Consider the following 14,509-nt stretch of genomic DNA (forward strand, 5'->3'; position numbering starts at 1 on the left):
GGGATCCCATCACAAAAATGGACAAAAAATCTAAAAAATATTTTGTCTCAGGATTTTGATGCAGAATGGTGGAGAATCGATCTAGAAATCGTTTAAGGTACTCCGTTTGAGAATCGGATGAAAATTGCGAAAGATACAGCCATCCCTGTGGACCCTATAGGGAAAAACCCCATTTTCACAAATCACAAAAATGGACAAAAAATCTAAAAAATATTTTGTCTCAGGATTTTGATGCAGAATGATGGAGAATCGATCCAGAAATCGTTTAATGTTAAATTTGTTCAGTAAACTTTTTTTTCAACATTCAGATTTTAAATTTTCTTTTAAAGCTTTGATCTCTCAATCTTTTAATTTTAAATTAAGTCGGGTAAATTGTTTTAAGTTGGCAGAGCCTTTAAACAGTGGCAGTTTCAAGTTATCGGCCAACGTGGCACTATCGATTAGTCTCTTATGTGGCAGCTCCAGAGTGGCAGCTCTGTTTAAATTGAAACCATTTGGCTCTCTAAGTTTGAATAGCTATAGGTTTTGAAAACACGCATTTAATATTTAAGGCCACTTTTGTTGTAATTCTTATGTAGTAATTTATAGAATTTTAAAATTTCCTGTAAATATGGATTTTTTAGTATTTTTTTGGGGATAAATTAAACCCGCCATCTGGCAACACTGGCGATGTTTTTTACAAATACAAATACAAAAGAAAATAAGCCATCACCGAGCGAAATTGTGTTTTGTGCAGAGTGCAAAGGGTAAATATCGCCCACTCATTTGAAAAAAGCAACCACAAGTGCAAGGATACGGATTTGTGCGAAAAGAAAAAAATTTCTCCGTTGTTGACGTCGCCGTGTCATCGTCTTGTGATCCCCCAAAAAGAAAGTCGTAAAACATAGAAAACTAGCTGGGGAGAGGAGTCTCACACACACACACACACACTCGCCACACACATACACACATAGCGAATACAACCCACAAACACACAAAGGCGAACTGCAGTGAAGCAACAAAAGAACAACAACAACAACAAACACCTCAGGAGAGAGTCATTGCAGTGGAGCAGGTGAGCAGGAGGGGGCAACGGAGCCAGTGAGTGGGTGGATGAAATGGGGGCTGCCACAAATCGGGAGTTCCCCATAGTGGGTCTATTTTCGATATATTAGATATAGCAACCCATTAAATGTGATTCCATGCTAACAAACTGTTTTATTGATAACGCTTCTATTTGTTTCGTTAATTTTCTTGGATTTCTGATAAGTTTTTTTTTATGCCGGTCCGCGAGTGATTAGTCATGGGCCCAGGGCCATACAGTTGTGGTCAGAAAAGTAGCGCTGCCTTTCATGTATAACTACTACCATTTGACCAAGATTATGGTTAAAAAATAGCCCAGGTATTTCGGTTGAATTCCTACAATTTTGACGTCAGCTGTGTATGTGCCAGTGGCGTAGCGGGGGGGCGGGGCGTTGGCCGAGCCAAAGGTGGAACAGGTTTATGCTGCAAGGGGTCAGTGAGAGCGGGGGGAGGCGCGGTTTGGCGGTGGCGTATGAGTAATGAATGAAGTTTCGCACATTTCGGGCCTCCATCGGATGTATGTATGTCGCTATTTGTGCGAGTCACATAGCTAGAGTGCCACAAATGAAATCTAATCACATTTCTGACTCGTTATCACAGGCACACACAGAGCCAGAGGCACTTACACACACACCAGACTAACCAGCACCCAGTACCCAGTAGTAGAAGCAACCATAACGCACACCCATTCAGATACAGATACATCTACGACTATGTAATAAACGCCCGCATGCACCCAGATGCAGATGCAGCAGCAAGTTTGACTGGAAAGGGGCCTGGAGGGGGAGGTTAAGCGATCAAGTTGCACAGTGGGCTTAGCCCAGTGACCTTCGCTTAACCCTCTGCACCTGAAAGGAGAAAAACATCTCACCGAGATAACTGTAAACGAAAAGTAAACAAGTTATCTGACTACAGATGGTACTCCCTATAATGGTTCTTAAAAGAATTTCAGAAGTGATAAGCTATGTAGAGAGCTCTATGCTTCCTCCACTTCCATGTATTGTTGTGACGAAACTAAAGTACTTTACTATCAAGTCATGACGATTTGTTGTTCATTTTTTTGCAAAACAAACAGAGTTTAATGATAGAGGAAGTCCAACAACACTGACGCACTTTCATCGATCGAAGCTCAAGTATTGCTTAGCAGAGACATGCTAAGTGATCGGCCATATAATGCATGCCAAACAGCCTCGTGGATATGGAATATTTTATCCGGTTCTAATGCCAGTTGGACTTGGTTAGCCGATCAGTTCCAGTGTGCATATCAATCGGGCAGCTTCACCGTCCAGTGTCCGGACTTTGTTTAGTTTCGAGCACTTTTTCTGGCCGCCACGGTTATTGAACCGCTCCGGGTTCGTCAAGGCTCTCTGCCTTGAAACAAAGTGAATCGCAACTCGTTAAGCATACTGTTTGTTTTGATACACACACCAGTATATGTTTATACTTTTATTTTTGATTCGTTTTTTTTTGGCAATAAAGCGGCGACGTTTTGCCGAAAGTCAAGTGCAAAAAACACAAAGAAAGCTCTTTCCCCCAGCAGAAGCGTTTTTTTTTTTTAGCTGTTCTGTCTGGCATTCAATTGGCTCAAGTTCAGAGGCAACCACCAAGACAGACATGGGGGATACCACCACCCCCTCGGTATCGTGACTCTTGCACTTCATTTGCGTAGTTTTCTTGCTGCTGGCCGTATTGCGCGACATTTAATTGAATTATTTCGCCTTCTTATCCGCCACTGGCCAGACGACAGCTAAATGAAAACAAACAAATAAGCAAAACAATTCCAGTTCGTCGCTCTAGCCCTTCCTCCCAGATCTTGAATACTGGTTTTGAAGAGTTACAGCTCCCAGGCGGGTTCTCCACCAAAATATGTGTCAAGTGCGAATCCGCTATAATGATTCTCCAGATATTAACCGGTTGTTTTGGCTCTTGAAATTCTTGGCATTATCTATGGTACAGTGTGTCTTCGATATTGATAATATTTATGGCTTTATTGGCAATATTATTATATTACATGACGGCTGCTAGAAGAAGGCCCTACGTCATTAGAATATCTTTATTGCACTGGGCTATGCTATCTTCTTGGTTAATCAGTTATGGCCACAGCTTGAGGCACTTTCTCTACAGGCTATTCTTTTGTTCTGGCAATCGATAACAATTTGATTATCATTGTGTGCATTTTATGCTTTTATAAATAGATCTCTACCTCGACCAGGCGTATTGCTATATTTGTTCACGTTGTTTAATGCATAATAGAGCTTTGGCTGAAAAATTTGCATATCCAGACACGGACATGGGCCGCTGTCGCTGTCTGTCCAGTGCCCTCTGCCGTGTCCAATGCCACGTCTGCCTCTTGGGTTATTTTGCATTTTTGCGGCTTCCTTGGGCGTCGGTCACGGGTTGAGTTCAAGCCGACTATATACTCTATAATCCTTTTAATAAGAGTTCCTAAGCACCTTTTCTGAAACATATTTTATGCAAATTTTAGCTTCTAAATGTTTATATTCTAGTTTTAATTTAATTTCTTTAGTTTGTTAGTCTGCCAGCACTGCCTTAAAGTCAATACTCTTTGCTTTTTGTTTTATTTTTGCCCGCAAATTGAATTAAATCCTAAGTCTTTGGCTTGGGACCGGGCTTAAGTTCTATTTTAAAGTATGCTTTCACTCTTCGTTCAAGGCACTTGAGTTCGGCAAAAACTATTATTCAAATAATAATATCTAACTCTATATGTATATCTGTATATGTAATACTATGTATTTTGATTGTATTTATCTTGTATCTCATACTTAGCTTGCTTTGGAGCACTTAAACAGCAATAAACATAAACAAAAAACGATATAAATACAAAAATCTTTAGCTTTCTCGACCGAAACTTCGAGTTCCAAAAGTTTCTGAATAGAAAAATAAAAAGCAAAAGTCAAACGCAAAAAAACAAACCAAAAGTAAGTCTCAATGTTAACTCATTTAACTTTAAATTCAGTTTATTTTCCAAAAAAAAAAAAAAAAACACTATAAAGACAACTCGGGATATCATATTTGATATTAAATCGAACTCTGACACAACTCCCAGCACATCAAGCAACAGCAGCAGCACCGAGCAGCGAAATCACCTTTCAAAACACGGAATTCCATTTGTTTTCCACACAATTGTGTTTGTTTTTGTTTCGATTTCCAGACCCCTCCAGACATATGACAGAACACACAGTAGACTCGGAATTAACTTCAAAAAATTTCAAAAATTTTCTTTAAAAATTCCAAAATTTGTATAAACTCAGCGGACTCTTTCGAAAGCAGAAGTTAACCCCAAAAAAAAAACAAAAACAAAAAATCCTTCCCACAATCCTACCCAAAATACGTTCCCGCTTCCAAGGCGCCGGAGCAAGAAGATACAGTCATGTTAAGAATTCTTTCTATTTTTTCTGTCACGCAGTGAGAAAGCAAAAGGACGATATGCAGGTCAATGTCGCGGGTCTACGTAGAAACATCAAAAACCTAGCGCACAACTACTCCGATGCCCAGGTGAGTCCATCGAGGTCGATATCAATAAACTCATTCCCTAATCATAACTTCAACCCAAAGGTCAAAGTGCGCGAGGCCACCTCCAACGACCCATGGGGTCCATCGGCTGCCATCATGGGTGAGATAGCCGATCTCACCTACAATGTGGTCGCCTTCTCGGAGATCATGCAGATGATCTGGAAGCGACTGAACGATCACGGCAAGAACTGGCGCCACGTCTACAAGGCACTCATACTACTGGAGTACCTGATCAAGATCGGAACGGAGAAGGTGGCCCAGCAGTGCAAGGAGAACATCTTCGCCATCCAGACTTTGAGAGACTTTGTCTACTTCGAGGAGGGCAAGGACCAGGGCACCCATGTCCGGGAGAAGGCCAAGCAGCTGGTTAACCTGCTGAATGACGACGAGCGACTGAAGAACGAACGGGTGAAGGCCTTGAAGGCCAAGGAGAGATTCGCCCAGCATCCGAGTGGCTTCGGCAGCGATGGCTACATAGACGGGCCGTCGCAAAGGGACTTGCCGCCAGGCTGGCAGGAAGAGCCGCCCAAATCCGTCTCTGAGCTGGAAATGGTGCGACCCCAGACCGCTGGCGAGGAGGAGCTGCAGCTCCAGCTGGCCATGGCCATGTCGCGCGAGGAGGCCGAGCAGGAGGAGGCCAAGCGGCGCAGCGACGATGTGCGCTTGCAGCTGGCCCTCAGCCAGAGCGAGCAGGATTTCAAGTAAGGTGTACCAGAAGCTTTTGTAATATTTGTAACAAAATCACTATTTAGGGATTCTAGTGGACGACCGATACCTGCGCCCAAGAGGGAGGAGAGAGAGCCACAGAGTCATCTAATGGACTTGCTGGACATTTCGCTGGGCGCCACGAGCATCTCGAGTCCACCGCTGGGCGCTGCAGGCGGCGCACCGGCGGGCGTGATCGATCCTTGGGCTACGTCCGCTCCTAGGGCTCCTAGCCAGCTGTCGGATCCTTGGTCGGGCACCTCCTCGCCTCAGGTTGATCCCTGGCATCCGTCTGCCGCCCCACGCACCATAATGAGCGCCGGAGTACCGATGAACGCTGCTCCCACTCCCAACGATGCCTGGGGAGTGCGAACTCAGTCGCCGTCTGTGGCCTCGGGCTCCTCCACCGAGGGATGGCTGCAGACCAACGGCAACGCCAACCAGAACGGACGTGGACCGACTCCGGCCGGTGCCCCTGGTGAAGGCATTGGTTGGTTAACCAAAACAAATGCTGCTGGAGCTCTGGGCGCTGCGCCTGTCAACAATGGGACAAACAATGGCAGTGCGTCTGGCGATCCTTGGCTAGCAGAGCCAGCGACTGGAGGAGCGGCTGCCATTGCTCCGGCGGATCCCTGGGTGGCCGGAGGTGGTCCGCAGGTGGGTGCCGGGGCGTTGGATGATCCTTGGAAGGCCCTGGGCACAGGCGCCGTTAAGGTGGGCAGGAAAACTGAGTTATATCATAGAAATAAAACTTTAATCCGATATGTATTCCTTTACAGAAACCTTCTCCTGAATTTGACGAGTTCGACCTGATCACCAACCGCAACAAGAGTGAACTAAGCAACTACAACGCCTCCAACAACAACAATGGTAAACTACCAAGACGTCTAATCTTTAAACCGAGCTTATCGTATTCGAAACTATTTTTAGCCTCTTTGCTCGACGATATGGACCCGCTGTCGACGAACTACGGAAACGGAACCGGAAATGGCTCAGTGCATCCGTCAACGGGAGCCACGGCAAAGAAACCGCTCAAGGATCCGCACTCCTTCCTCGGCGAGAACTCTGCGTTGGTCAACTTGGACAATCTGATCAAGCCAGCTGGAACACAGGCGCCGGCGGGCACCGCACCGGCCTACAATCCCTTCAGCGACACCGTGATACCACCCAAGACAAATCTATTCCAGCAACAGCAGCCAGCCGTGAGTGATTCAGAACAGACATAAGAAGTTCTTAGGATAATTTTAAATTATATTCCAGGTACCGTCCATTAACCAGCTGAAACAACAGGCGCCCTTCGCCGTCAACATGAACCAGGATCCCTGGGCTCCTGTCATGGGTGGCGTGAGTGCGACCAACCAGGTGAGTTGCTTTACGGGTCTAGCTCATATTGGAGATGGAGTGCGTCCGCGGTTTTAGGGAAATACTTCGTACTTGTTTATATTATTACTTATTGTTTGAGGCTTGGCTCTCTAATGATTTATCGGTTATCTTGTTTACTTTTCTCCACTCTATCGTATCGTTTCCCGTGTGCATTTTGTCTTCCTTCTTGTCATTTCTTTCGATGAGAAACTATTGCATGCCAACCCAGCCGATATCCCAGCCAAAACTTCCGCACCCAGTGCGTCCAACTAGCCTCAACTTGGGGCCCTCGTCTGCGCCTGCGGGTGAATTTGAGCTACTGAGTGCGTTTAGTAATCCCATCATTCCCTCCGCCCTGAATCCCCGCCCACAGCCCAGTTCTCAGGTCAACAACTATCCGTATGCCAGCAGCAACGATGCCAACATGAATAGCTCCACCAGTTCCACCAAGAATGTCTTCGAGTTTGTGAGTCCGAGTCCGGGAATCGATGGCATCCGCAACATGGACCTATTCAGCGACCGTTCCTATTTCAATAGTCCGACAGCGCCGGCTGATGATAACTTTCTGTACTCGGGCAGCAACGACAACAATAATTTTGGCGAAACGCGCAGAAACTACGGAGCTTCGGGTCTCTATTCAAGCTATGCTGCCTCCTACAGCAGCGCCCTATCCCAGTCGTTGGCCGAAACGCCTGGGGTGAGCGTGGCTCCCATTGGCTTTGTGCCCGATCCTGTCCAGAGTTTTGGTCCAACGTCCTCATCGGCTGCATCGGCTCACTGCAAGCTGGAAGTGAGTCTTGTGCCGTCAAAGTTGCAGTTGCTGCCATGAAATTATACTTCCCCCAGCCAAAATTTGACGTTTCTTTAATTTGTTTGCTTGTGTTTCTTCGTTTGTTTAAATATTTATTTTAATTTTAGTTTATTTTTTACGTAATTTCCAAGTATGAATACAAGAAACTGCTAGAAGCAATGGAAACTGTGCTAATTTAAGAGTTTCCCTTGCTACTTATTCGAGAAATACGTACGCATCTTAACCAGAGGCTTGTTGCCATTTCAAGTTGATTTCCATAACATTTTCTAATTGTAGCCAACAATGGAGGCTTGGACGCTTAAATAAAACACATACAATATGCAATAAATGCAAATGGGTAAAATGATTTTCGAATGTGCATGCCCTGCTATCTAACTAGTAGTCTACCTCCTAACAAAACTAACAACTATGTAATCCGTAGTTCTTAACATGGCTGTTAGACTCTGCATGTAGTTTGCTTTTGGCCTACTGACTAGCTTTACTAAACCACCAATTTGGAATTGGAACTAACGTATCCTTTACGATTCTTGCAGCAAAACAACAACATGCCGTGGATTAAACCGGAAGCAGCAACCAATCCGTTTTTGTCGTAAACTGGAGCCCCATAAATCAGAAACAATGTAAAAGCAGGACCAGGTTCAGCAGCAACAGCAGGAGCAGCAGCAACAGCGGAGGGAACAACGACTAACCAAGACCTGGCTGGGTGTATGGAGCTGTCCAATAGCGTTAGATAAATAGCAAACAACAGAAACAGCAACCGCAACCAATTTTAGCTCTATATAACTGCGAGGAAATATGAATTAATTAATAAATTATGTGTAAGGAAGTATTATTAAACTGTAAAATATGTGATGTACGTGAGAGAGAGAAAGCCAAGATCCAGAGATAGGACAGAACAAGTAGAAGCAGCTTACGATTGAGCAGAACTTGAGTCTAATACATTTGCAATAACTAAACCATGTAAACAGCCCCATAGGTTAGCATTAGGCAGCTCCAACTCCGCTCAACTGACTCTGAAATTATTTTACCATACGATTCACATTCTAATTCTAATTCTACCCAACCAACCAACCACACACTGAGCAACGCCTTTAAGTTGAGTGGATGTCTGGGGATCCAATTGGCAATTCTTCTGTTATATGAGTTGAATCTTTATAGAGGCGATAACCAAAACAGCAAACGGCAGTCCAAGTCTTTAAACAAAAAACGTGAGAAAACGAGAATGGAAACTAATAAAAATTGTTATATAGCTTTAAATATTGCATTGGTAAAGAAAAATGAAAAATGTTAAAAACAAAAGATAATTCAATTTATGTGTGCTTGTAATTGTAAATTTTTAACTTTCTTTTTTGTAAAATTTTTGTGTGCGTGCATGTTGCAAAAGAAAACAAATTATTAAATGGCTTTTGGCTAAAAAATCAATTTTTAAAACACATTTGTACGATATTTTCGAGTTGACAGTTGATTTGTGTTTGTGCATTCGCTTTTGGTCCACCTTCAAGACACAATGCATACACAGGTTTGCTGTTGAACAATATTTTTAGCGACTAGTTTAAAATTTACAAAAGAAAACCCTTCGAAAAGAACACATATACAAAGAACAATATTTCGAGAGCAAAACGAAAAAACTATAATAAAGAAAAGCGATGGTATACATTTAGGCTAGAATACGTAATGAATTGTATAAGCGTAACTTAATGGTAACAAAATATACATATACAAAAAAAAAATTAAAGAAACCGATGCTTAAGAGATTTTCTAGCAAGCATACTTATATATTATACACCCCAACAACTCCTATAACAACAAACACACGAAACACACATCCAAAAATGCAAATTTTAAGCATATTTTCATATTATTAAAATTTTATTTTAACTAAAAAACAACTAAAACTGAGAAATCTGAGAAAATCGATGTAAAAGTCAGAGCACTTTTGATGGTCTGCTCCCATTGCACAACAGAGACCTATGCCAAGTGCTAAGCGGCAGGAGCATGTGGCTCATGAGTGGGCCAATGCCTGGAAGGCTCCACTTGACAGCCAGCGCCAGCATTCAACACTTTGTTGGGGCGCCAACAGGCCACCACCAGGCAAGCAGGCAGTCTGCCATCCAGGCAGAGGCAGAGGCAAGACACGATTATGTTAATTTCGGGGGCCGCAGAGTGCAGCATTAACGGAGCACGCCCACCGCATATGGCAGTGATATTTCGGTGAGCCATTCAACCATTCAGCCAGCTGGGATGGGATCGATGTTGGGGATGCGAATGGGGATGTGGATGTGGATGTGGAATGGATATGGATATGGATTGCTGGATGTGTTGCGCAAGTGGTTGGCAGCCGGCAGCCAGCAGCTAGCAGCCTGGCGGAGTCGCGTTTCGGTTTTGATATTTTGACATGCGCTGGGGGCCATCAGGAAACTTCGTTTAAATGAAATCAAAATGCACAAATACATAATTTACACAAATTTGCCGTCGAGCGGCGGTACAAGTTTATCGCCTGGCCTGGGCACGATGCGGCTCTTCAGACGGTTGGTAAAAATGATGGGATTGTATAATGGAGTCGGGTGTATTCCAGGAAGAAGAGCTCAACCAACAGGTAGAACTGATTTGAAGTAAAAACTTAAAAATATTTTGTAGAGCACTAGTTGATATTTATTTATTCTCAGCTTTTAAAACTCCCAAGATCCAGGATACATAATTAGCCAGTCTGGTGTAGACTCCCGGAAAATACAGATCGGCACAGCCATGGGCGAAGGAAACGATCCCGTAGCTAGTACCACGATGAACCAAGGGAGCTCCCGAGTCCCCAAAGCAGTGATCCCTTCCAGGAGCAGCTGCACAAATCATGTTTTCCGTGACGGGACGACTGATCCTCGAATAGAGATACTTGCAACGTCTTTGATTGATGAGATTCACCAGAGTGCCACGTAGCTGCTGCTCCGAAGAGGTTGAATTCACGTGCACAGTTCCCCAGCCGGCCACCAAGAGGGTCCTTGGAACCACATTGAGTCCGGGAATGGGAAGCTTTACAAGCTGTAGGTTAGAGTCCAAGTTAAAGGCCTTTTCTACCTTCAAAAGGGCAATGTCGTTGTCTAGGATGCGCAGATTGAAGCTGGGATGTAGAAGTATCCTGGCTACATTCCTCAGCTGTCCTCCCTCGTCAGGGGCTGAGGATCCTGCTCTCACGGAATACCTATCCGGGTAGTGGACACAATGGGCTGCTGTCACCAGCCACTGGGAAGTAATCAGAGCAGCACTGCAGCTATAATTCCCATGGACACTAACGGATGCCAGCCAGGGTGACAGATTGATGGGCAGTTCCACACCACCCACAATTCGTTCCTGCAGCGAGTTGGCCAAAATGTTATGGCCATTAAAAAGCAATAAAATCAGCGCCGTTAGCAAACCGCTTAGAGTCATTTTCAAAATGTAACTAAAAGTCGACTGCCTGACCTCTTGTTTGGCAACTTTGTTCAGAATCAAGAATGCTAATGACCTGACCCCCGGCGCTCGCGACCTACTGAATTCGGCATGAATATTAATTGAAATTCGAATATTTTGCACATTTTTTTGGCTTGCTGTATATTATACTTATTCTTTAAGTTTATTAATATATTTTAAAGTTGAATGACCTATCAGGATTGGAATGTAACTTGTATATCATTTTTTAAACCCTTAATACTTGCTCACAACTTTTTTCATCCACCTCACTTTTGTTTTTATATTGACATAGACACCCGGATAGTTGGCATTGGCGCAACCGATTCCAAAGGATGTTATTCCATAGAGGATTCCATTGTGGACTAATGGCCCCCCTGAATCTCCGGAGCAGGTGTCTTTATTCTTTCCCTTGGCACAGATCATAACTCTGTAGATCTTTATACCCGCTTTCCGGTACATTATTCGGCACTTGGATCGCCCTACCATGCACACTCGTGCTCTCCGTAAGTAACGCTGGACATTTTGGGCATTAGCCGAGGTGAGACCCCATCCGGTGACCCAGTAGCACCTCGGAAATCTCCTAATTTTGGGACTGGGCAGCTTCACGGGCTGCACCCCCTTTCGGAACTTGAGGGGATACTTTAGCTTCATCATTACTAGATCGTTCCTCATGGTGCGTTCACTGTATCCGCCGTGGGAGAAGATCTTCTGGACCTGGCGTACTTCACCGCCGCGCCTCTGCTGGGTGGAGCCAGCTCGAACAGTGTAGCTTCCAGGCCTGCCTATTTTGCAGTGCTGGGCCGTGAGAATCCAACGTCTACTTATGATGACGCACCCGCATATGAAGCTGTTCTGGTAATGAAGTGCACACTGATAGGGAGCCTGCCGGATGCTGATCTTCTCTCCGTTCACAATCCTGGTAGGCAAGTAGTCCAGGGATTCGAGGGCATTGATCGCGGGATTAGTTGATATATTCCTGTTGAGATAACTCGGCCGAGTCGCCTTTGGTTTCTCGTATAAAATGTAGTGGGTGCCATTGTCCTGGTAGTAGCCACTCCAAGCGGGACTTTGAAATTCTTCTTTTCCACTGGAGGTTGCCAGAAATAAGCAGTAGAACAGAATAGCAAGTCCATTGGCCCTCTTGAAAACCATTTCTTTGACTGATCACCTGAACCTCCTCGGGTAGACTGAGACTTGGCGGAATAAGATGTAACCTCATGACCTCTTAGTTGGAGGTTTACAATTTTTAGGGTCAAGCCAATTAGTTGGGTTTTGCCAAAACTTAACCCGCAGCCTTCCTCAACGAAGTATTGCCAAAACAAAGTTGGATTTAAGGCATCTGATTAATTAATTAAATATGTTCGAGAACTTTAAACATAATTAATGGTTGTAACGTTCATCTTTCACTTTTAATTTATAGGTTCTCTAAAGCAGAAAAATTTAAAAGATAATTAAGTTAAATAATTTTATTTTCTTATCAATTTATTGACTAATAATTCCTATACTTCTTAATACACTTTTGAATCCAACGAATAAATCGCTTCACATTCGTATAAACGCCAGGATATTTTCGTCTAGCACAACCGATGCCGAAGGACACAATACCGCAGAGGACACCTTTGTGGGTTAGTGGACCGCCGGAATCTCCGGAGCAACTGTCCTTGTACGGGGCAGCGGCGCAGATCATGTCCTTATAAATTTTCACTCCAGTCCCAGAGTATTTATTCTGACATGTGGACCGGGTAATTAAGTTTACTTCGACGATTCGGCAATATTTCTGAAGGTTTGCGGCATTCTCGGATGCTATTCCAAAGCCAGTGACAACAAGTTTTTTGGGGAACTTTGTAATCTTGGGGGAAGGCAGCTTGACTGGACGCAGGCAGGCGGTGAAAATAAAGCGGCTCTTGACCTTCATCAGGGCAATGTCGTGGCGCATAGTGTAGTCGTTGTAGCCCGCATGGGCTATAATGAGTTTAACTTTCCGTAGTTGACCACCACGATTCACCTGCATGGTTCCGGCTCGAATCCTGTACTTGCGAGCCGGTCCGATGACGCAGTGATGGGCAGTGAGAACATACCAATCGGATATGATAATGCAGCCACAGATGCCGTATCCCTCGAAGTGAAGGGAACACTGAAAGTATGCTTCTTTACAAGTAGCCCTTGTGCCATTCACAATCCTGGTGGGGAAATAGTCCTGTGTCTCCAGTTTATTGATAAACGGGTTGCTTGAAATATTTCCGAGTGTGGGAGGCTTGGGTTTCTCGTACAGAAAGTAGTGGGTGTCATTTTCCAGATAGTATCCTGACCACGAAGGAGTCTGTTGTTTGCCATCGATCTTCGCTGCCAGGATCAGCAGTCCGAGGGAAACGACGAGTTCCACAAACCGCTGGTTGTTCATTGCTAAGACCGTTCGCGATCACGACCGGGGGATGACTGAATTGAGGTCACCTTTCTGATCCACCTTTCGACCTTTTAGAAAGAGAGGCTGCTGTTCTTTAATAGCCTTCATTTTTAATTCAAAAAACCTGTCATTTGAGCATTTTCATGGAGGTTATGGTTAGCATTTGCAAATTTTAACCCAAGAAATGAAGATTCTAGACGAATTTATAATTTACATAAATTTGTTGATTGTGTTTGATGGTTTTGATATTTTAATACCAAATCTTAATATGACAACTTCAAATACATATAGATAGTATCCTAATGGGTTAATCTTTCCCTGACTTCTTTTAAGTCCCATTTTAGAACTTAGTCATCTACTATCTATGTGGGCTATTAATCATGAAAGTGAAATGAGGCGGCTTGAATGCGGGATTTCTTCAGTTTCTATGTATTGTCTTTTTAGCATAAAGTTTGCAAAAATTTCGCAATCAATTAATCTTTGTCACCCCTCTTCCCCAACCACCCACTCTTACTTCCAGAGTCGGAATTTTTTTGCAGCAGGTTTCAAGTGCCCATTTTTGGTAGGGCACCTCTTCCGCATGGCAGGCGGAGACAAAACAATAAAACTATTAATTTAATGTATATTTTGCGCAGCTTAATTATGTGCGAAATCACAGAGGGGACACAATGGACACGGCACAGGAATAATTAGGCAGCCAGGCGCTCGCGCACAAAAGTGAAAGGAGCAGCCATACCCGGCCTGGACTTGCACTTGGGGGCCGATAATTACATAAGCAGGCAGTCCAAGGAGGACTGCCAAGGCATATAGGCAGAAAATTCATTAGCTCGGCGCCTATGCAAATTTTTGTGCTTCGGCTTGAAATTTACGCGGGAGCTGCCAGCTGCCAGATAACCGATAAACGATAACGTTGGCATTTCACTCCCGCTTATCGGCGGTTCGGCGGCGGTTAAATGGAATGCCGCCCAAAGGATGGGAGTGGGATTGGAGCTGGTAGTGAGGATGGGGGAATATCTTTTTTGGGCCAAGTGGGCCAGCAATAATATCCGCCTGTTTCGTGTGGCGAAAAGCGTGAAGAATCGCAATTTGTATGGTTTAATTAAAAAATCTGTCAAATGCCAGGTTGTGTGCTCATTAATGGGTGCCCTGCCGCCGTACTTCGCCCCTCCCGTGAAACGGCAAAATCATGC

The 14,509-nt window shown here is 44.2% G+C and overlaps 4 protein-coding genes across 9 annotated transcripts; 1 reads left to right on the plus strand and 3 right to left on the minus strand.

Annotated features, from left to right (window-relative positions):
• The first annotated feature begins 677 nt into the window (after positions 1-677).
• lqf (epsin homolog lqf) lies at positions 678-9,209 on the plus strand. 6 transcript variants are annotated; one of them, XM_070279304.1, is made up of 10 exons: positions 678-1,054; positions 3,850-4,001; positions 4,490-4,578; positions 4,639-5,297; positions 5,349-6,015; positions 6,081-6,171; positions 6,232-6,503; positions 6,562-6,663; positions 7,037-7,453; positions 8,008-9,209. In XM_070279304.1, coding segments are annotated over exons 2-10 (2,358 nt in total). In that variant the 5' UTR covers positions 678-1,054; positions 3,850-4,000; the 3' UTR covers positions 8,068-9,209. The 6 variants fall into 6 exon arrangements, with proteins under 6 accessions (XP_070135405.1, XP_070135409.1, XP_070135406.1 ...); XM_070279308.1 differs by lacking the exon at positions 7,037-7,453 and adding an exon at positions 7,751-7,811; XM_070279305.1 differs by having other exon boundaries at positions 5,358-6,015.
• A 917-nt stretch (positions 9,210-10,126) lies between these two features.
• LOC108127583 (trypsin) lies at positions 10,127-10,927 on the minus strand. The gene has a single exon (XM_017244713.3). It carries the CDS (start codon positions 10,892-10,894, stop codon positions 10,127-10,129), a length of 768 nt encoding a protein of 255 aa, XP_017100202.2. The 5' UTR covers positions 10,895-10,927.
• A 222-nt stretch (positions 10,928-11,149) lies between these two features.
• LOC108127498 (trypsin beta-like) lies at positions 11,150-12,220 on the minus strand. The gene has a single exon (XM_017244597.3). The coding sequence runs from the start codon at positions 12,065-12,067 to the stop codon at positions 11,150-11,152; it is 918 nt and encodes a 305-aa protein (XP_017100086.2). The 5' UTR covers positions 12,068-12,220.
• Positions 12,221-12,404: 184 nt separating this feature from the next.
• On the minus strand, positions 12,405-13,316 carry LOC108127497 (trypsin beta). The gene has a single exon (XM_017244596.2). The coding sequence runs from the start codon at positions 13,314-13,316 to the stop codon at positions 12,405-12,407; it is 912 nt and encodes a 303-aa protein (XP_017100085.2).
• Between the last annotated feature and the right edge of the window lie 1,193 nt (positions 13,317-14,509).

Source organism: Drosophila bipectinata, chromosome 3L, assembly GCF_030179905.1.
Source record: "Drosophila bipectinata strain 14024-0381.07 chromosome 3L, DbipHiC1v2, whole genome shotgun sequence".
In the NCBI taxonomy this organism is placed as follows: domain Eukaryota; kingdom Metazoa; phylum Arthropoda; class Insecta; order Diptera; family Drosophilidae; genus Drosophila; species Drosophila bipectinata.